This window comes from Mugil cephalus, chromosome 3 (genome assembly GCF_022458985.1).
Source record: "Mugil cephalus isolate CIBA_MC_2020 chromosome 3, CIBA_Mcephalus_1.1, whole genome shotgun sequence".
Lineage (NCBI taxonomy): Eukaryota > Metazoa > Chordata > Actinopteri > Mugiliformes > Mugilidae > Mugil > Mugil cephalus.
The window spans coordinates 8,401,870-8,425,575 of NC_061772.1; the positions used below are offsets into that span (position 1 = coordinate 8,401,870).

Consider the following 23,706-nt stretch of genomic DNA (forward strand, 5'->3'; position numbering starts at 1 on the left):
ATCACTGCATTCCTGCGAGTTCCTCCTCCTGAGGTGTTGTGGGCCCTGGAATGGGATATTTTATTTACTCAGGCTTTATCTGACAATTCACAGTGTAGGGAGATGCAGCATGGGAAGAGATAGGGATGACATAGATCCTGGTGGAGCCAGCGGGGCGCCCTGCTGTAGAATAAATTGTTTGATGTAATTTTGTCCTCACGGGAGCTGCAGGATTGGATGATGTATAATGATCCTGCTATCAAACTAGCAGCATGGGCAGCAGTTAATGGTAACTCATATGCAAAGCCCAGGAGAGCCTTTCTCCCCATCCTCCTCCTCTTGTCATTGGTCTCCTGCCGTGAAGCTGCCTGGAGGCTCCCCGCACTGTCGAGTCGCCCCCGTGCGGCGGACGACTGCACTGCAGACGCCGCGGGTGGTTTAAAAGCCCAAGCTGAGGAGGCGCTGCCCACAGAACCGAGGAGCACAACACCGGGAAAAGTTTACCTCTAACTATCACAGGCGACTTGAGGGAAGCAGAACGGCAGAAATGGCAACTCAAGCACAGCAGCCTCCCCAACTGCGCCTGGCCGATCTCACCGCAGCGCAGTTCATCGAGATCTGGAAACATTTTGACGCAGACGGTCAGTGCACTCTGGTGATTGATAAACTGGGAATGAACTGAAAGTACAAATATTATGTATTACAAGCTAAAATGTTACTAAGAAATGATCAGTTTTTGGAAATTGAGAATATAATTGTTTTATTTAGTGGATTACATCTTTTTCTTAAATTTCCTCTTTTGTGTTTTCAAATAATCAAGAGAAACACTTTCTAAATATGTTATATCAGAACAGAAAGATGAGAAAATGATTTATTCACTAATTTAAAACAGAAAAACTCATTTGAAACAGAAAACTTTCAGGATGTCAGTTCATTTTTGTAATTTTACTTTAAAATATGACTTTTGTGTGCAACGGCTCAATGTGTGATTTTTTGTGAGATATCCTCGAGTTTCATTTATGTGCCAACATAAAAATGTGTCAGTGGACCTATACCGACTTTTAGCGTTACTGCATCAGAATTAAGTTACATAGTTAACGAGAGGATATGAGGAGAGGAGAGAAGAGGTAGAAGAGAGGGGGAGGGAGAGAGGCTGCAAGAATGAGAGTGAAGGAGAGATAAGAGGAAAAAGATGCAGGGGGGTGGGGGGATGAGAGGATGCCCAGAGAGAAGAGGTGTTTTCTCCTGAATCTTCTTAGGTGGAGTGCTTCTGAACCTAAAGAGCTTCATGAACTGGAGTGTGAATGTGTATGACTCCAAAATAAAAGTATATAACTGTAAATTAAATGTAGTCACCAAGCAAGCATTGTGCACTACTAAATGTTTTATCTAGTATTGGATTATTGTTACTGACAGATTAATATATGTGCAGCTGTTTAATCTTGTAACCAGAGAGGATGGAGCTGCTGTTGTGTTTTTAGATCTACTATAATTTTTTTTTAATTTTCAGTAGAAAAATACAAAAAAAAAATACAAAAAAAAAAAAAAAAAAATTGTCAAAATTGTTAGTCTTTGCTGATTTTCAGTTTTCTGTGAATAAATATCTCCAGGTTCGACCGATAACTCAAGAAATTGTGATAACCTATTATTTAGGACCCAAATTACAAGCCAACAAAATAGCCAACAGATTATTCAGGAATGAAATGTATTATTGCAGCCTTGTTTGCAATGATTTATGTTTTATTGTTAAACCTACAAAGTAACCTATAGCTGTCACATCAGTGGGGTGAAAAGAAAACATTTCTGTCTAAAATCTGGTGAATCAGAGGTTTGCAGTAACTTAAAAAATGAAAATTCTCAAATAAATTTCAGAGGCTGAATAAATACGTGTACTTAGATTCCATCACTATACAAAGCCTTTTATTAGGTATTTATATGCATGCCGGCCAAGCTGCCGAATATCTCTGTCTTTGTGTCTTACTATGACCTACTCCAGCTTTACTGATTTTCATGAAGGATTATTCTCTGAAGCCATTCAAAAAAAAGCTCTGACCTCTTAAACCCTTTTCAAGACCCAGCTGATAAAATCAGTCGATTTTCATCAAACATTGTCGACTAACAGTACTGTCTCACAAAGCTTCAACAATCTAACCTCACCGTGTTAACCATGACTGTCTTTTTCTGATCTTAAACCATTTTTGTGCAGACCTTTACCAATGACCACAGGGGTGAAAATTACAAGAAACTGCTTTTCTATTTAATTACGGTGTTTTAACGGAGCAAACGACAAATCTCAGCTGTTTCCAGAACAGCACTGACTTTGTTTCTAAAACCACCACCCTCAAGCAGCTCCTCTGGAGAAGTTAAGTGTAATTAAACAGGACACTCCATCAGTGACAGTGCTGCAGTGCTTACGCACCGCACACCAAGTAGAGTCACAGCATAACTGACGGATACGTGTTTTCCTCATGCTTGGTAAAATCATCATCATCATCTGATCCGAAAATCTGGTGGGGTCATTTAGAGCTGGACCAAATTAATTCTTCCAAAGGTTTTATGATCTTCGTTATGACTGAGGTTGTTATTGTCAGAGCTGGATAGTGACTTAACTGGTAGAATGAATCAGTCACATGAAACAAAAAGTCCAGTCCATGGGGATAAAGGCTCTTATTCCTCACAGATTTAGTGTTATTCACCAACACTAAATCTTTCCCATCTTGGGGACGTGTTGGGTGATATATATTTGGGGATTATGGCATCAAAAGACTTTCTTTTTGTACCTCCAAGTGACTACCACAACAACTGAAACAAACAGAAGTCCAAAACTGATGGGAAAGTTGGCCTCACTGTGGCTCAAACACACAGAAAAAAAAAACATTCCAACTAAAATGAACAAACTAAAACAACAACCCTCCTGCTCATAGTGGCCTGTCTTTACACCTAAAAATAAAAGTCACCCTTTTTGAAGACGTCTTTCTGTCATTAACCATTTCTCTGAGTTGGCCTGATGAGTTCTTGTTGAGGTGACATTGAAAAATCAGCAGTTGAAAAGTTTGGCTGAAAAAGAGAGAGAAGTGCATCTGCTCAGTGGTGCACTGCATGTCGCAACTAAACTCTGTGAGACACAGTGAACTGAGAATGAGTCACTTTTATGGCATTCATTGCAAGTCACAGGCTTTCAGCAGGATTATTTGTTCCTTTTCAACCTGAGATTCTACATTTATTTAAATTTACAAAATATCAACTTGGACATTAGTCAGGGAAGGAGGAATGCTGGAACTTTAACCAAGCAATTCATTCAAAACAAAATGTAAACCTTCATTCAGAAATATGGGACAACATGTCAAATTTAATCAAGCATAATCAAATATAACACTGTAACTGATGTGACTTTGACCTGCTGTTATATACAGTGTAGAAACACAAGCTCTCACTCGTCTCTATGCCCTTGAAGGTCAACAAGAACTCACTCAGATGAAACGCTTCCCAGCTCTCTGCTGATATTATCGAGCACACTAAGGTGTTACCCATCTTACATACGATCAGGCCATGGCTGCATGACTGCCTCTCCTGCAGACACGCTTTAATTAATACTGAATGCTGCTAAGCCCTTGGCCACAATGCCACAAAGGGTCAAATCATTGGCATGCATCAAGCCAGAGAAAACATCTAAGGAGATTGAAGCAGAAACTACTAAATCTGGGATAAGAACTGTCCAGTGCAGTATTAAAAACTGGAAGGAAGGAAGAGGAGGAAGAAATGTGGTCAGAAAAAAATCCTGGTTGACGGTGATCACCCAACACTTAAACGTTTGGTGAAATCAAATCAAAGAAGAACAACAGTAGAACTCAGGGCTGTGTTTAACAGTGAAAGTAAGAGCATTTCCACACGTACGATGTAAAGGGAACTCAAGGGATTGGGACTGAACAGCTGTGTAGTCTTAAGAAAACCACTAATCAGCGAGGTTAACTGAAAAAAAGGCTTCAATTTACTAGGGATCATAAAGATTGGACTCTGGAGTCGATGGGAGAAGGTCATGTGGTCTGGTGAGTCCAGATTTACCCTGTTCCAGAGTGATGGGGCTTCAGGATAAGAAAAGAGGCAGATGGAGTGATGCCCCCATCATACCTAGTGTGCCTACTGTACCAGCCTGTAGAGACAGTGCTGTGATCTGGGGTTGCTGCAGTTGCTCAGGTTTAGGTTCAGTAACATTATGTCCAAAGAATGAGATCAGCTGACTACCTGAATATACTGAATGACCAGGTTATTACATCAGTGGATTTTTACTTCCATGATGGCACAGACATATTCCAAAATGACAATGCCAGGATTCACTGGGCTCAAACTGTGAAAGAGTGGTTCACTGATTTGTTTATATCTAAAACATCAGCTCAGCCAAAGCACAGATGGTGACATTGAGCACCTATCAAATACAGCGTGCAAATGAAGCCAGGCAGGGAGATGCCAGGAAGGGGGGGAGGTGAATTATCAAAAAGGAAAGGACTTGAGAGGATAAGAGATTAAGAGATGGATGAGGGAGCAGGGGCAATCTCTACATTTTATTCAATACATCTGTGTTTCACCCTGCATCGAAATTACAATTTTATCTGTGTCCATTTTCATACGCCCCAAAGCTCCCACTCCACAGCCAGGATTGTAGACAGATGGGACTCATTCTTATGATTAAAAAGAGAACGCTCTATGTCCTATATGTTGCTGTGTGACTTGCAGGCAAACCAGTGGAGTAAATTATTGTATTAACTCAACCTCAGTCATGTGACTGTCATAAGAAGTACAAATCCAGGCAGAGGGACAGAATGCCCCAATAAGCATCTATCTGACTGCCTACTTTAACCCTTTTAGGCAAGAAAACACTCATTATACATCGTACAATTCAACTGCACTCAACTCCTGCGGTCTGTTCATTTCCTGCTGCATCTCACTGCCAATTTATCCGGTGACATTTGAATGTGAAGAATTCATTCAAGCCATTAACTTGTTTCTAGTCAAAGTGGGTTTTGAGTTGTGCAGAGGTGATATCACGTCTGGCATCTAAATTAGTCGTGCTGCAGAGCTCCAGGAACAAGACCTGAAGGACGAGAGCATTGAATTAGTAACAGTCAAACTATTTACAGCGCAGATGTAAACCTTGTTACTGCTGACTTGCGTTCAGTCAAAGAGGACTCACATCTCAAAGTTTCGGGACTGTTCCAAAGTTAAAGCCCCTTGGTGATCTTTAATCTTTCCTGTAAGTCTTTAATCAAACTTTAAAGCGGTCAATAAAGCTCAGAGTGACTTAAAAACCTCACAACATTATTTGTGCCAAACTAATTTTGCTGCTCTGGTGCACCACAGGAAACGGCTACATTGAAGGGAAGGAGCTGGAGAACTTCTTCAAAGAGCTGGAGACTGCGAGACGAGGAGCCGGCGTGGTGAGTGTGAGCCTGAATACCTCCAGTCCCTCTTTTGACAAAATAAAAAAAAGGATATTTAATTTACAGTTATTCATACAACCTTGTGCTCTGGAAACTAGGTTACGAATTAGTTCACTCAGAATCAGTTTAGTGTTACCTGCACTCTGTTTCCTGGTGGTATTTATTCTAATGTAGCAAGTGTCTTTGTGACAGAGATGTGTGAACTACTCCTGCCAACATTAACTAAGAGCTGTGAATGCCTGAACATGAGCAGAGAGTAAGAGTGAGAGCATATTGACGGGAAGCATTAACGAGGTTGTAATCCAAAGCTGAGATGCTTAATATTCTTTAAATGTAATCCTTAAAAGGCCGGGGTGACATACTTTATGTGTTTTATGTGGTGTGATCTAATCTGTTTGCAGGATCCCAAACAGGCTGCATTCAAAGAAAAGATGAAGGAGTTCATGGCCAAATTTGACAAGAACTCTGATGGGAGAATTGAGATGTCAGAGGTGAGAACCACTTAAAATCAAACACATCAGACGCACTAGGTGCCTCACTCTCTGTTGCCCTGTGACCTTACTATCTTCACCCGAACCTATCTAGTAACGTTTAAAATGACCACAAAAGTTTGAATAAATCATACATACGCACACATACACATACATTTAAATACAAAGTTTAAACCATATATAATATTCAGGTAATAATCCTTATGTGTCTTCACTTATCCGTCTGCAGCTGGCTCAGATTCTGCCCACAGAAGAAAACTTCCTGCTCTGTTTCAGAGAGTTTGTTGGATCCAGTGCTGAATTCATGGCAGTAAGTTTGTGTGCATTCATCTGTATCCTTCGTCTCATTTTCTGACATGCAACCACTATTCTAACATGATTCTGTTCCTTAGATCTTTCAAGCCTCTCCCAAGCCATTCTGTCTAAAGTGTAAAGAATTAGTCATACTCCTTCACTATTCCTGCTGGAATCCTATAATTTGGAGGAGAGGTTGCTCACTGACTAACAGATAATTTAAGTGAGCTGTGAAATTCCCTCACAAATGCCTCAAGCCAGCATGCCTTCTCAGTCTGTCCTGTGGGACACATGTTCAGCTGTCCCACAGTTGATTTTTCCTTTGTGCCAAATTAGGACCCATGTTTCATGCTGTAGGGCTGTGCATTGTTCACTTAAAGCCTGGATGCCGGGTTAAGAACTGAAATGCGTACAAATGACTTGATACAGGCCTGGAAACGGTTGTAGATTCATGTCGCACTCATCCCTGACAGCGTACTGCCAAGACTGATATAAATCCTCTTCATATCTCAGATGAAAATAGTTGCGTTAAATTAAAGTAATGCATGAATTACTTTAAAATAAATGGCTTCCAGTGATATTTGGAAACAGTCCTGAAAACCTTGAGGCATCAACCATCTGGTCCACTGTAACTGAAAATACTCCCCCTCCTCACATACAATCACATCTGGCGTACTGTGTTTTAGGAGGGTTTTCAGTGGTGTGATGTTCAGGCTGTTCTGTGCGTTAAGGCTATTCTCAGACTTCCATGCATTATGAATGGGGCCCAGCTTTCTGCGGGGGAAAGTCAGCGAGTGCTTGAGGGGGTTTAAAGTATCCATCTTTGATAAGGCCTTTGACAAATCCTATATTTACACAATGTCACGCGACACTACTTTTTCTCTTCACTGTAGTATGTGTTACTGTATGAGTGTAAGTATGACCTTTTTTCCCTTCCTTACTTATTGACCTGGTGTATGCTCTTCTGCAGGCGTGGAGGAGGTATGACACTGACCGCAGTGGATACATTGAATCTAATGAGCTGAAGGTAAAACTCTCCTGTTACTATTGTAGAATACAGACAGTTTAATACCTGCAATTTTGTACATTCACTTTAATATTTAAAATGTGTCTGTACATATGATTGTTACATGGTCAGTAATGGGAACACTGATGTCTAATCCATTCAGCTGATTCCTGTTGCTTTACTTTCTGTAATTTATAATGATAATAATAACTTTACACTTTGAGAATCTCCAAGTGCCACAACTCTACAAATAAAATTTAAAAACAGCAGTAATCTGTAAATGCTGCGGTGAGGGTGGAGGGTGTTTGAAGTTGCAGAATCGAGGGTTCGTGAGGAGGCAATAAACATTATAAATATATGCATGTGCGCCAGTGAAAATGTAAACAAATCTAATCCTGGTTGAGGCGATGATGAAATTCTGTGTGAAAAACAAAACCCCCTGGCACCTCTGAAAACAAGTACTCTACATCACCTCTGTCCATTTCCCCTGTCATCACTGACGGCCAGTCGTCTGATCAATGACTGTTGTGTTTTCGTTTTTTTTAATCTCTTCAGGGTTTCCTGTCAGACCTGCTGAAGAGGGCCAACAGAAGCTACGATGAGAAGAAGCTCAATGAGTACACGCAGACCATTGTGAGTGCCGGCACTGCAGCACAGTTATCTGCTCAGCTGCTTCCATTCGAGCTCTCTGAATGTGTAAATTGTGATCCACACGTCCTGATAACGACCCTGTTAACTGGCTTTCTGTGTAGCTGAAGATGTTTGATCTAAATGGCGACGGCAAGCTGGGCCTCTCTGAGATGGCGAGGTGAGTGTGTGCTGTTCTATTTTGTGTGTTCAGGGCAGTTTTAAACTTTTCTTTAGTGATAACCCTGAGATGAGTTTGTGTTCCTCCACAGGCTGCTGCCAGTCGAGGAGAATTTCCTGCTGAAGTTCCAGGTCAGATTATGGTTATTAAAACGACAGAGGCCTTCACGTCTCATCCATCCAGCTGATTTAGAGAAGTCAGACAGTACTGCAGATTCGGAATTCAACATTATTGGATTCATTGCAAGAGGATTATTTGTCCTCAGTGAACAGAGCGTTGCCTCAAATGTCAAAAAATGTCAAAACTTTAGCAACGCAGAGAGAAATACCTTCAGTAGGTTGGCAGTTTATCTCAAGGCTAAAACTACAATAGTTTATGTACAGTTTTATATTCATACCTAGAAGACCTGTGTCATCTCTATATATCCAGTTTTGATTACCTGAAGCTCAGCATTTGTAGCGACAGTGTTATTTTACATTCATAGATATCCCACATATGTTATGGCATGTATGTGACCATATGTACATGTTGGCCTGTGAGAGCAGATCAACAATTCTTTTCCAACCAAGGATTAGTCTGTCTGATGAGGATTAACTCAACTCTAGTCCCGGTTATCATAATCTGAGTGGATTAATATCAGTTCTGGATCTGCTGCGGCTTTTACCGCTCTCTAGAGACGCCCGTCAGTTTCTAACTATTTCTCCTCCTCTCCTTTTCTCATGCGCAGGGCATCAGGCTCATGGTTAAAGAATTCAACTCACTCTTCGCTTTCTACGACAAGGTGAAAAGACCATCTTTTCAGCGTGGCGCTGAAACAACAGCCATGCTGTTCCCTTTGTGAAGCTATACTCCAGCTAGACGCACGCATCAACATGCTTACATCCTGCTCACTGACCTTGCATATATTATTAGCAGTAAATTTTTTGGTGATCCATTCATTGGTTATTGATTTATTGCCCGCTCAACTGCAAATGTCAGCCTTATGGCAGTGAGAGAGGATCAAGCAAATCGGAGTCAGTCTCTTGGGAAAATTTCACACCAGTCCATCTTATAGATTTCAAATCATTAGGGACCAATAGCTCACCGACATTGATATACTGACAGTATGGCTGTGCTCTAGGGAACAAAATGTTAATCACAATTTCACATTTTTAAATTCCAACCACATCGATCATTAACAGAGTACAAAGACAAAGTCACTACACTGACTTTAGTGCGTTGTCATCCAGATCCAGCTGCAATGCCTCGAGATCCTCATATTTCCAGTAAAATCCCTGGCTACCTTCTCCTCTCCCTACATTTAGTGTGTCACACATCCCTCCTGCATCACTTTGCTCTATGTCCCGTTGTGCCTCAGGCAATACAATAGCTTTGGTGTGGTGCAGTGAAAGCTGGGTAGGATTTGACTTTGTGTTTTCTTTTCTCCCATTTGGAGGCCGACATCAATGTTGTATGAAGCTAGATTTGCACTTGCGCGGTGGATCTGCACTGTAGCTTTATGTGAACCTGCACAGATATAATTTTTTTCTATGTTGCAGTGATTTCTGTTGCAAGAGTTAATGTAATATATGTAAGTAGACATTATGTTGTGCAGGGGACTTCATGGGATGAATGACAGTACATAGACATCCATGCTCTCTAATAACTTTAGTGATTGTCTCATCTCTACCGTGGTGTATGACCAAAGCTAATGCCATCCATATCTGCTTCAACTGTACTATGTGTGTAGAATTAATTATTCATTTGTGGTGCTCAAAGCTTGCTAAAATTTGTTGGAGAAGTATATTCACTGTGAGCTGAAAACCTTTTGTGCCCCTATAATTCAGACCTCTCGTGTTGCCTCTTTCTCCAGGATGGTAACGGGCATATTGACGAGCAGGAGTTGGATGCTCTGCTGAAGGACCTCTGTGACAAGAACAAAATGGTAATGAATAGTGAGCCTATTGATTTATCAGTTCAGGTTACTTTTCTTATTGCCAAAGATAGAACCGAGGTGGGGTAGCTGCCTGAGAAGCCTCTGCAGAGTGCAATATAGACCACTTTCTGCTCACTGACTGTGCGTACCTGCGCTGTTTCTGGCAGGACGTGGACTCGACCGGACTGGGGGACTACAAACAGAGCATCATGGCTCTGTCTGATGGAGGGAAACTTTACCGCACTGAGCTGGAGATCGTCCTCTGTCGGGACTCTGCGCTGTGACCTCCCTGCCTGGGACCCTGCCCTCCTCCCCTACTTCCTACCTCCCGATGTAACCTGGTGCATGTGTGACCCTTAACCTCGCTACACCACTTAGAGTGAAGACAAAAGTGCTTCTGAAAGCACAAGTGTACTGCTTACCCTGCTGTTTACGCTTTCTACTTTTTTTTTTTTAAACATGCAGTTCCATAGTGGCATATATCAAGAAATATATTGTGCTTTTATTTATTTGACTTCCCGTTTTTAATATGCATTTGTATTTTTAAATTCGTCTCATATTTGAATAGCTTGCTCTCCACTGAATTTAAAACGAATACTTTTCTTCTACCTGTTTGTTTATTTATTACAAGCGTGTTTTATTTGATGAGGCTTCTACTGTTCTATTAATGAATATTACTGAGAGATGAATGAATAAACATAACATGACAACACTTGTCCCAGTTATTCACTTGCATCAAAAAGTCCCACCAGCATAGAAAGCATCTTTTGTTTACACCTCAGCTGTCAGGGGCATCATTTCTACTGCGTCGCGGCCGATGCAGTAGCAGGTTGGTTTAGTCTTTTAAGATGTTCAGATCAAGAGTGCGTTCTCCACCGACTCCACCTTCACTTTCTAATCTCCTGGTAGCAGAAAGCGTGATGCAAAAAGTGCTCCTTTTGCTACTCCATTTTTTATAGAGGAGAATCTCTGAGGTATTCTGAGCCACTTAGAGATGAGGGAGAGGAGTAAGACAAGCTGAGGGACGAACAACAAAAATACATCGGACGATCGTCTCACTCGAACCTACATTTATAAAAGTCAACACAGAATGAGAAAACACGTGCCGAGATTTTCACCGTTAAATAAATAAATGAATATCTCTTCCTAAGTTTCTGCACCTCATCAGACAAAACATCCAATATAGAACAGATGCCAAATCTGTCACATTTTAAAGTCAAGGTATCTTTCTTTTAGATTATACTGTATGTGGACTGTTTGTTCTCATCACTGACTGAAATAACAGCAATAACAGATGCTGCTCAGAAATGTTTAGTGTCATTCTGTAGAGGAAGAGTCAACACACCCCTACGTTTAAACATTATGGAACAGTCTGCCTTCCATCAATTAATCATCAGCCCTTTCATTTTTAATTAAACCCACTATCTTGAAAGCACGTCCCTTCATCGGCATCACTGCACCACACACACACACACACAAAACAATCTAATGCTCACCTCTTCACAGCAAGGGGTAGCTGTTATACACACACAGAGGAACAGAGGGGCACACAGTGAAACACTGGGCTGTAGAGCAAACTGTTAACTGCTGACATCAAGGAAAAGGAGTTATATCTGCTCTGATTCCTCCACACACGTCAGACCAGCTCAGTGAGAGGAATGAAGCAAGCAGATGAGGTTCCCACTGTTACTTTGACACTGTACAGCTGCACACACACGCACGTGCGCACACACACACTACAGTGACAGTAGACACAGTTTAATTTCTTCTTGATACAGTGGTCATGAATTTAAGAGCAGGGGCTGTGCTGTTTTCTGTGGAGTTATACCCGATGGTGTGTTATCCCTGATTGAGGAGGCAAATGATAACTTGCTGTAAAACATGTGACTGTCTGCAGTGATACCTTTCAGAGATGTCCAAATTTCACATGTTATACATGTTTCACATGCATTTCTTTCACGTGTTATTTTCTTCTTGGTGCTACTAATGGGCATTTTTTTTTTGTTTGTTTCTACTCATTTCCGTTCAAAACATAGAAACCCCATGAGCCACATTGATTCATTTAATTCCCACTAAGCGAAGTGACTTCCATTTCCAGTTCTAAGTTGCATGTTCCATTACATTTGAGTCACATTATTATTATCACTATTATTAATCACTTTTATTATAGAACAATTCATATGCATATTCAAATTCATGCAAATATGGTTACAGGCCTTTTCACCATCACGTGTCTTTGTTTAATTCTGGCTGGTTAGACCTCTGCTCAAATCAAAGTTGACTGGAATGAAAGTTAGCTTTTAATTAAAAGCACAGTGGAGAGAGACGGGACATGGGAGGCAGAGACTGGGGGAATGACATAGATGAAAGGCCGCTCAGTGCGGGATTCGAACCGGGGCCACCTGCAGCGAGGACTGCAACCTCAACACAATCAACACAACGATTTCTATTAGTGACTTTTCACCATCAGATTGTACTGAGTTACAGGAGTTATCTTTTCTTCTATGATCAACAGTGTTTTTAATTATGACCTGCTTAACATTTGCTTACGTAAATTTCAAAGTTGATAGCACATAAAAATTAAGTTGTTCCAAATAGTTTGTTCACATTATTTAAAAGAAAGGTATCATTAGGTACAATCTAAACTAAACTACCTCAATAGTCACAGACAAACGTGACTGATAATCCGTGTCAATGGCCTCTCACTTGCATCTCATACACCAGCCATACATATACAGACAGACAAGGGACAGGGTGGAATCAAACCGTCAGTCTTTCTGTTAGTGGATGACCGCTCTACCTCCTGAGCTACTTATTAGCTTAGTTGAGTTATTGATCATGTAGTCATGCACGAAAAAACACAGAAGATGCAAAAATGTCACACACAATTCACAATCAATAAACACAGAACAACAGGTTTACTACTATAAAACCTTCTCAGGAATTTCTGCTATCACAGATATGGCCACAGTCTGTTTTATTTTTTTTTTATTTTTTCACCGTTTGTGCTTTTGTAGAATAATATTTCAGTATTTCCTTCTGTTGGACACAGAAAAGAAGTACACTGCTGTTCAGCTTTTGCTAGATTACTAAACATATTAACACACAAAACCAAATAAGCTAAATAAATACAAATATTGAAATCTTTGTGAACTAGATGTTATAAATCACAGCAAATGGTGCTGTGGAACTGAATCCGCCATTAGGTCCCATCGTTTCAAGTGTTATTACTGGAGTTGATTAATGAAAGAAAATGTAATGTCTAATGGTTCCCTGCGCTGCTTCACATTTCATCATCACAGTAGACAAACTATTAATCCACAACTCAGAGAGGAGTGACTGGAGTTGTTGTTGTGCTGCAGTGTGTGCGAAAAGACAAGGGTTAAATAAGGGGGTTTCAACAAAAACAGTGTAGTCTTTCTTGTGCACATATAGAATATACTGCACAACGTGCTTTCAAAAAATTCAGCTTAAATCTCAGCTAAGCTGTGAAACAGCTCTCAGCATTACATCTTTCTTATTAGTTTTCCCCTCTGTGTTTTCCTTTCTGATGTTTCTTCTAGCTGTGCTCCATTTCCCACACATTTCCTCAACCTCTAACTTCTCTTTGTCACTAGATATTAAACTGTCGTCATTTTCTTTCAACCAAGCGGGTTAAAGACCAATGTAGAAGGATTTAAGTTCTGCTCTGGGGTTGGGATTAACTACTTTCTAATAAATACTTGACGATTTGGAGTGTATTTATGTCAACTTCAACTTACAATACTTGGACATGCTTATTGTACCATCACTGAGTACACATCTAAATCTATTCCAATAAGAACACACAGGTCAGACCTTTGAGTGTTGCCTGTGAATAATGGGAATGGGAACTATAATCTGTCTTCTGCCTCGTCCTCTCAGTGACATGACGGGTTTGCTATATGGGTTTGAAACATCCATATCTCCACGCACAGACAGTTCCACAAGTAAGCCAAGAGCACGTCCTGCTATGTCACTCTGTTGGTGTGCCAGTGGAAGCTATTGTTCTCTGTCAAGTTGCAGGAAAACGTTTCATGGACTTCCAGGCTCTGTTGTATGATGTTCTTCCAAACCACTGTTCATTCAACACAGACTACGGGACATGGAAATTGCTATTATTTCCAACTTGTATGACATCTCCTCTTCAGTTGGTGTAGCACTTACTGCAGAAGCTGCTCAACATCTAGGACTGATTGAAAAAAAAATAAATAAAAAATCAGTCAAGAGGAATCAGTAATTCCTCTTGAGTCAAAGAATCCTTTGCGGATGGTCAAGTACAATTAAGCATTTGATTGTCAAAGTGTGGTCAGGCCACAGAAACTTAATATTAAAATCTGATTTGTATGCAGGTGCAAATCCGTCTTGGCATAATTTGTCTTCATAGTGAACAGAGAACCGAGACTACTACAAAGTAAACCTGCATAGAGAGAATGTGAAGGTAGCGGAAATTCAGAAGACGATTTAATGTGTGATATCGCCCTCAAGTGGTCTATGAAGTAACTACAGGATACCAGCTGAGTAGAGACACTTCACATTTGAGTATATTATTATTTTCTATAGATTCTGCACATCTATTTTGTATTTATTGTTTGTATATTATTAGTCCCACGTATGTTTGGAATGTTTAATACATGTTTTGTTATTTTAGCTCTTCTCTAAAATATCAAGTTATATTTATATAATGTATAGCAGCTCGATTTTATTATTTTATCTTTCTTTTTACTTGTCGTTTGTAATAGTGTTTCTTTTATGTCCAACTAAGATACAGTGACCAAGTAATGCCCCCTGTGGATCATTAAAGACTAAGTCTAGCTCCAGGTCTTCTTTGTGGGTTTACAGCGTTTTTTATTGAAAACTTTAATAGATACAAAAACATCTACATGGATTAGACATCAGCACAAACATATAATACATACATATACACATACAAACATACATACAACAATATCACTTCAAATACAAGTACAAGGTAAATAATGGGGATAAAAGAGACAATAACAGGAAAGAGGGTATTTACATAGCAAATTTTCATTTTTCTTATTTTCCACAAGTTTTAAGGATCTGAGAAGTATTCTGACTTCCAAATGAACGGTGTACAGTTTGGGTTGACTTTGAAAACTTTTGTTTGTGGATGAAGAATTTATCATAGAGTATTATAAAAATGTATTAAAAAGTCGGTCTTACGGCGTCGACGTCGTTCATTCGTGCCTTCTGACGTCAGCGCGTACACAGGCCATAGTGCCGTGGTCGCGCCTGCCCTTCAGATCTGTCCACATCCTACTAGGCTCTGCTCCCAAGCGCAGCTAAGATGGCTCTGCTCAAGTCTAACAAGGTGATCTACTGCCTGGGCAACATTTCCCCGTCCCTGGGAGTCCTGTCCACCCGTAACAGGTACATGTTCATGATATTCCCAAAAAATAACTCGGCATTTAGGAACTAAAGTAGTCGAGATCATATTGGGATAATGTCACATGGTTTCGACCACTCAACCTGCTTAAACCCTCTTGTATTAAGGTTAAGACTCTGCTAAGTTTACGTGGAAGCTTCGTTGCTGTGTGATTTGTATAGCACAGCTAGCTGAAAAGCTAATCATAGACAGGGGTCAAATGGTTTTAGCAGGCCCGGTTGTGCTGTCAGGTTAGCATCTGTGATAGTATCTGGTTCTGGTCTCCAGGTTTACGACTCCCATGTCACTCTAGACATCGTCTCCCATTATCACTACATTGACTACATTGATTGCTAACATTATGTTGCTAATAGCGGGGCTCGTTACTGATGAAAGTCACGTTGGACTCGCAGTTGCACAAGTTCCCGAATAGCAGTGATGTCTGCAGGAAAATGAGAACCCAGCTTCATTTACTGTGTAACAGATACAAATTTTTTATTCAGTCAACAGAGCGTCAATTTAACGGTAATTCAGTGTGAACCATTTGCCTTTAGTTTTTCCAAAGTAACTCAGGATTGATATGATCGCTTTTGTGGCCAAATCCCACGTAAAGTTTAAGGTTTGAGCCATCCGACTTGTCGTAGTCGGAGAAGCCGTACGCTGATTGGCTGTCGTGTTCCGCCTTTTATCGCTGATTGGCTCATTTCCGGTGATGACGCTACCGGCGCCGTGTCCTTTCATAGTGTGGAGGGCAAACTCGTTTAGATGACTTGTTTCGCTTTTATTTTCTATAACCACTCCACGTGTGGCCAGTGTCCACAATGAAGAACTTAATATAGGTTCTTTGTTAAGCGTGTCATTGTGTCTTCACACGTGTAAATGTAGGTTTCGTTTTGCTAGTAGGTGCTCTCGTATTTCCGTCTGCGTGGGTGTTTCTGTTTCTCAGAGCTTCTTTGTGTCATCTCATGTTCATGCACACGAGTACGAACACCTTCAACCAAGGGTTATTATTTAATGTTAAACGTTAGTATCAGAAGCTGTCAATTTATAAAACGCATCCTCCAGAGCCCATCAAACTTGTCCTGGCCTTTAATTTGCCAACGAGGTCTATTGATCACAGATAACTGACCTGTTACTGATCTCAATATGAATGCTGAAGTTCATATGTTCAAAGGTTCTGTGTGCAGAATGCAGGCTATATGAGACAGTATACTATACAAAGTATACTGTTAGAGTAGATTGCTAAATAATTGAAAACTACATTTATTTGAACAGATTTTATTTTAAAATACTAATTAATTGGCCACATTTATAGCATATTTGTTAAATAATGGATATTCAGATTTTGCAGTACTAAAACTTCACAAGTATATAACATTTCCCCCTGTATGTGACAGAATCATGTACAATCACCTAATCCTCTTGTTAGATACACTAGGAAAAACAAATGCCTAAAGCTATATCGGTCCTGCACAAATCTCCACTACATAACGATTTTGGTATTCATGTTTAAAATAACAGAGAAAGCTGCTGAGTCAACTGGAGGTTGTGGTTTAATTATGTTATGTTGTAATTTTGACAACCCAACTTTAGATTATTAGGTTATTTTAGTTTAGATAAACACTTTTGTGTTTAATTCAACCCTTTAACAGACCAAAAACTCCATCTTCTAAAATGATAACACAGAATCGGCACCTTTCTGATATCATTTCAACGTAAACTGAACATTTGAACCTTCATAAAGGAAGATTTGGTGCAGGACTGTTATATTCCGATCCATTCGCTTTGTAATTAACTGGCAAGTGATTGTATAGGGAGTGGTGATGCATCTTTAAACAACAAGTACAACAGACAGTCTGCAACATTACCATTACTTTCCTGACACTGTCTCAACATTACAACCTTCACAAAGGTCATTTTTGTTATAAATAGTTATAAAGATACAGTTGCGCTGCTTTTAGCACTTACATATTACTTACATTGCATTTACATTTTTTTTTAATCTAATCAAGGTCCCTGTCCTTTGTTTTCTTGCGGTAAACATGTTTTTAAAAGAGTGTAGAACTCTTACAGCGTTAGAACTCAACATAGACTCAACATAATCTGTTTTAATATTGGAGGATCGGTGACTCTTCCCCTTTGCAAGTGTGCGGTCCTAAATTTAGCAGCAACATTTAGAGGGTCTACAAAGCAGAGGAAACCTGAGATGACATGTGAGTAAGCGCAGGAGTCAAGTGGAATAAAGTCACAATATGACACAATCTTCACTTATCAGGCAGATGTGTAGCAGAACGTGGCTACAACAAGACAGTTGTTATGTAACTGTCCTCGACATAGTGGCAAAGTAGATAAATAGCAAATTGCAAAGTGGTCAATAATGAATTAATTTGAACTGATGAGTCTTTTTTACATACATTGAGGTTCAGTGTGTGTGTGTGTGGGTGTGGGTGTGTGTGGGTGTGTGTATCTATATATATATAGTGACAGAAGATCCTGTTCAGGTGTTTTCATTGGTCCTGATACAAATAGCAGTGCAGATATTGAATCAGAGAGAAACATAGTTTAACGAGTTGGTACTCCCTGTGATGTGTTTAGTTAGGATGTGTTAATATACACGTTATACTGAACAAGTCTGAAGTGGATTGGACCGACACATCTTGTTATGCACAATGGTGCAAGCTATAAACTGTGTCAGACTGAGGTCAAGAGATCAGACTGTGCAACTTTTCTGATATGGAGCTGACACTGCTGCCTTTTATCGTGGCCTACATACTCTTCTGCCTTTTATCTTTTGACAATTTTTAGTGCAGGTATTACTCAATTCCAATGTTCCAAGATGTTTCCACAGATCTGTAATATCTACGTGTGCAGAAATAGGTGTCGTTTGTTTAAAATGAAAAGAACAACCCTCACAGCCGTTGTAAAATGCGTAAATGAAACATGAGGAAATAAAATTGGCAGACAGGACATAATGAATTTAAGTGTAAATGAGATAATTACTGAGGGTTAATTATGGCAGGACTAGAGACTTTGGGAGTTATTACAGAGACGGCTTGTGTTTAGACCCAGATTAACCTCTACTTTTTTTTTTTTTGGACTCTGGACCTTCTGAACGGATTATAATGTTTGTTTCGTGAAACATGTGCCCACTGATCATGTGTCATTCATGCATCTCCACGTCAGTGTCGTATCCGTTGGTCACATGAGGGGTTAAGCTCAAGCGTTAGTTCCACCGCATGGTTCAGGAGCGTGGTTAGTACAATTGTGTCACTTAAGGCCATGGAAACATTAGAGGCAGCAGGTCTTAATAACTGTGAAGGTGCATTAGTTAGTTTGTAAGTTTAGTATGCACGTGTGAACTCTACAGTCTCCTCCTTCTCATGACTGATGATCTGGTGTGGTCCCTTTGCAGCTCATGGTGGGGTGGAGTGCAGATGGGTCCCCCCGATCCCATCCTGGGGGTGACCGAAGCCTTCAAGAGGGACACCAACCCCAAGAAGATGAACCTGGGAGTGGGAGCCTACAGGGATGACCAGGGAAAACCCTTTGTTCTCAGCTGTGTTCGCAAGGTACAACTGTCACCAAATCCTCCAGTGAATCCATGGCTGCTATACTTTTCTTACAAATTCACACAGTGATTTTATCCCCTACCATTCACCCAAGGAAAGCAAGCAGTATTATCAGCCAGTCTCAGTTTATTATTAGAGAATTATTAGACCATGTGAGCTGTTAAGCAGGTCTTTAGAAACTTGAGAGTTTGGTGAGGGAGTTAGATGGTTTATATTTTAACCACCGTAATGTAGAATAAAGCACAGAGATTTGCACTGTCATAATGACAAAGTGTGTTTTGTTTTGTTTTTTCTAAAAAATTATAACCAGATTTACAGAATAGTGATTTTTCACACTTTGTCTCCAGGCAGAAGCTTTGATTGCAGCCAAACAGCTGGATAAAGAGTATCTTCCCATCGGTGGTCTGGGCGAATTTAACAAGGCCTGTGCTCAGCTGGCTTTTGGTGCTGATAATGAGGTCTTGAAGGCCAACAGGGTAAGTTTACTAATCCCACCTGGTTCATATCAGTTCTGTTTTAGGTCTGAATCACGTCAGCAGTTTTCTTGTCCCAACAGAACATCACTGTGCAGACCATCTCAGGAACTGGATCTCTGCGCATTGGAGCCAACTTTTTGGTGAGTGCACAAATTTATTTAAAAAAAAAAAAATCTGTATTTAAGTTATACTGGTTGTCTCATGAGGTGTTTCTTTGCTACAGTCCCGTTTCCATGGAGGTCCACTTGATGTGTACCTGCCCAAACCCTCCTGGGGAAACCACACACCCATCTTCAGAGATGCCGGCATGCAGCTCAAAGCTTACCGATACTATGACCCATCCACCTGTGGCTTCGACTTCAAAGGAGCTCTGGAAGACATCTCTGTAAGATATGGAAGGTTATTTTATACCTATCATCCCCTTACGATTGTCTGATTGCACGATGTCCCTCAAGTTTGTGGTAACCCAGTCGTGCCATCCAATGATCACAGAACACCTACCTGTGCACCTACACCAACCATAATCCCCATTTATGCAACATACGTACATTTTACCCAAGATACAGAGAGTATGCCTTTCAGGGGGAGTCAAATTTAGTCTATGGAGATTCACTAAATTCACTACTGATTTAAACTTCTTTACCATACTTACAAAACATTTGTACTTGGAAAAATAGAGTTGCATTCATGTTATTACTTTTTACTATTTAGTCTTCAGTTTAGTCCCCAATTAGTGTCATTTCAGTGAATCAGATACGGAGTCAATGTCAACCGAGAGTCTATATGAGGTGTGGTGTTGCAGGTTGATAATCTGAAACCATTTTAATGTCACAGAAAATTCCAGAGAAGAGTGTGATCCTGTTGCACGCATGCGCCCACAACCCCACCGGCGTGGACCCCAACAAAGAGCAGTGGAAGGAGATGTCTGAGGTTGTGAAGGTAAGTGAACGTCAATGTGAGGTTTTGTCATGTTTTGATAAAATATTCACAGCTCAAAAGCCACAGTTGCTAAATGCTGTGGAGTAGTTCTTTATGTTCTCTTGAAACTTCATTAACATAGTTTTCCCTTCCTATAGAAAAGGAACCTGCTGGTGTTCTTCGACATGGCGTACCAGGGCTTCGCTAGCGGAGACATTGACCGCGATGCCTGGGCTGTGCGCCACTTCGTTGAGCAGGGCCACAACATCGTGCTGTCCCAGTCCTACGCCAAGAACATGGGACTCTATGGTCAGTCAGTATTTAGTACAGAACTCTTAAATAAACATTAATAGAGACAACAAGTGGATATAGATTTAGTTTTATTGTATTGTCAATTCGGGTAAAGCCCATGTTTATTCTTGTAGTTTACCGCCACCCAGTGGTAGAAGTGCGATTTATTCAAATAAATATTTATACTTTCAGAGTAATAGAGGTAAGCATCTAGTATAAAATTGTAAAATATAGTTTAAATATTGGTATTTTAAAATGTTTAAGGAGATTAGGGTTAACCCAAACCCACATAGCCCTGTTCAGATTCTGAGACATACAACCTCTAGTGTAATGAAATTAAAAGTTACAATACAGTGAGTTCTCTATTAAATAGTTCTTTAAATTATGTTTGGGTTTTAAGCCTGAACACATTGAGGTTAAGGTTCAGTTGAGCCTAACTCAGCTGTGTGCATGTGTGTGTCTTGATGTTAACAGGTGAGCGTGTGGGAGGCTTCACTGTGGTGTGTAACGACGCAGAAGAGGCAAAGAGGGTGGAGTCCCAACTCAAGATCCTCATCAGGCCCATTTACTCTAACCCACCGATGAATGGCGCCAGAATTGCCAGCACTATTCTCACCACACCAGACCTGCGGTCTCTGTGGTACGTGCTTTTGGATGTGTTTACATACTCACCCTGACCCAAATGTGCAAGTGTGAACCTTGGTGTTTATCTGTGTTCATTCATCGCAGGCTGGAGGAGGTCCACGGTATGGCCAACCGCATCATTAAGATGAGAGAGCAGCTGGTGGCTGGTCTGAAGAAGCAGGGCTCCAGCCACAACTGGCAGCACGTCATCGACCAGATCGGGATGTTCTGCTTCACAGGCCTCAAACCTGAACAGGTACTGAGATTCTATCCACAGATAAATATATTCTTTATTAAAACCCATTTTATAAGTGATTCATTCCAGGAATCAAACCAACTTAATTAAATTATTTTGTGCAACAGTAAATATATGGTTTGACAATTAAAGTGCTCTTTACCTATTAATTGTAAAGGAGCGTACACACACAGAAGGATACAAGCAGCAATGTGGTAGCAAGAGACCACAAAATGTTAATGAAATTCAGAGAGTTGTAGGCCAGATACCAAGTTGAGCTAATCACAAATTAGAGGAAATGACCAATGTCAGCAACTGATAACAGTTGATTGAGGTGTTGCGCAAATGCAGACGCTCACCGTAATTTTCCGCCGTTGTCAACTTTATTTTACTGACTAACATCCTGAAATATCTGCTTGTTGCCTCCAAGTGCCAAGAAGTGGACTGACCTGTGAAATGGCTAATGGATATTATGTATTTTAATGCAGGTTATGATGTAAAGCTACCTTTTGTCAATGCATCCTGTAGCTGTTTCCCTGTTTAATGCTAACCAGCTGCTTGCTCTAGCTGCACATTTACAGCACAGATGTGTGATTCCCGTAATACTGAACCATTCGTTTAACCTCAAACAGCCGACACCGAGAAAAAAACGAATCAGTTTACAAAGAAGTGTCTGAAGCTTTATTCATTCGCGCTAGAGTAAAATGCATTGTTGACAGTGTGAGCATAATTTAAAATGCTGCTACGCGTCAGTTTTGAGTTCTGTATGTGGCTTTTTTCCCCCTGGCAGGTCGAGCGCCTGACAAAGGAGTTTTCGGTGTACATGACCAAGGATGGCAGAATTTCCATGGCTGGCGTGACCTCTGGGAATGTGGGCTACCTGGCTGAGGGAATCCATGCTGTCACCAAGTAGAGCGGATCCTGCTGAGAGAGCAACAAAATCAAAGGAGCAGTGATGAAGAGGAGCTTCATGTGTCACTTATTCTCTGTCTCCTCCATCCTACCTTTAGATTCAATATTTACTTAAACTTGTTCTTGATTGGATTTCATCATTAACTAGTGATGGTTACTGTTGTTGAACAGTTTGGACTCTTTACATTTCACTGTACAACAGACTTCCCTGCTAAATTGTAAAACACACTTATTTATTATGTGGAACCAAATGTTGGCTGTGCATTAGTGATCTCCTGTTCTTTTTATCTGCTGTGGGCCCACTCACTGGAAAACACCAAGGAACCAACATTGGGTACTGGTAGACTGTCCGTTAATTTTAAGACGAGTTGTCTTTGTGAAAGTCTGTAGAAAACGTGAGTAGTATTTTTTTTTTTTTTTTTTTTTTTTTTTTTTTTTTGGGTTTATAATGGTGGATTTGTAGCACTTTATAAGATGCAAGGCACTGTTTGAGTTTCAAGACGTGACGGACCTCTGTCATTGGGCTTTATTGTATTACCAGGCATTTGTCAATCAGGTTATCACTTTGCTAGTTTAATCTGATGTAGTTAATCTGAACTAATCAAGCATGTTGTAATTTAGTCTCTGTTGTCTCTCTTTGGAATTTGATCTTCTTTCTCCCTTCTATTCAGTACTTTTCCAGTAGACTTTGTGAATCTTTTTGGTTGAAGTCTCTCAGTTGTTTTTCTAATCCCTGTAACTTTAAAGCACACAAGCCAAAACTAGAATACTGATTGGTGATAAATCTAATACCCCATTTTTAATGTTCAGAAAGGAAGTACTAGATACCAGTACTAATGTTCTCTCTGCGTGGGCTACCTGGTTAGGGTGAACACAGGAATATGCACATGCTGCTCATTTACCCAGACTCCATGTTTGACTGTATGAACGGTTCGTCATTAATACTGAAATACAGACAGCTTTCAGAAATGTTGGGGATTTCCCCAGTTTGCTCATACTTCAGACACACTGGCACTTTATCGCCATGTGTAACTTGCATTCTGTCATTAAATATGGATCATTGGTAATGTACCTTATTGAACAAACAATAAATCATTATATAGTAATCATGTATTGTGCTGTGTTTTATTTTCCCGTAACCCCACCTCTGCCATCCAGTTCACTCCTGTCTCTTGTTATTACATTACAGTTACTTAAGTTAGAGTTGTCATATAATTATTCTTTTAATTAACATTTTTAAGTTCATCCCTGCATTGTTGTATTGTACTTAATAAAATAAATAATAATTACATTTTCAATAAACCAATTCACAGATAATGAATTACTTGAATATCAGAATTATTTTG

The 23,706-nt window shown here is 40.2% G+C and overlaps 2 protein-coding genes across 2 annotated transcripts; both read left to right on the plus strand.

Moving 5' to 3' along the window:
* Window positions 1-399: 399 nt before the first annotated feature.
* LOC125005979 (calretinin-like) lies at window positions 400-10,638 on the plus strand. Its single transcript, XM_047581681.1, has 11 exons — window positions 400-620; window positions 5,335-5,411; window positions 5,816-5,905; window positions 6,135-6,215; window positions 7,170-7,226; window positions 7,761-7,838; window positions 7,958-8,013; window positions 8,105-8,144; window positions 8,741-8,794; window positions 9,866-9,937; window positions 10,096-10,638. Exons 1-11 carry the CDS (start codon window positions 527-529, stop codon window positions 10,210-10,212), a joined length of 816 nt encoding a protein of 271 aa, XP_047437637.1. The 5' UTR covers window positions 400-526; the 3' UTR covers window positions 10,213-10,638.
* A 4,537-nt stretch (window positions 10,639-15,175) lies between these two features.
* Window positions 15,176-23,466, plus strand: LOC125005420 (aspartate aminotransferase, mitochondrial-like). The gene is made up of 10 exons (XM_047580772.1): window positions 15,176-15,340; window positions 18,748-18,904; window positions 19,252-19,380; window positions 19,461-19,520; window positions 19,604-19,765; window positions 20,215-20,319; window positions 20,457-20,607; window positions 21,064-21,229; window positions 21,319-21,469; window positions 22,239-23,466. Exons 1-10 carry the CDS (start codon window positions 15,258-15,260, stop codon window positions 22,359-22,361), a joined length of 1,287 nt encoding a protein of 428 aa, XP_047436728.1. The 5' UTR covers window positions 15,176-15,257; the 3' UTR covers window positions 22,362-23,466.
* Window positions 23,467-23,706: the final 240 nt, after the last annotated feature.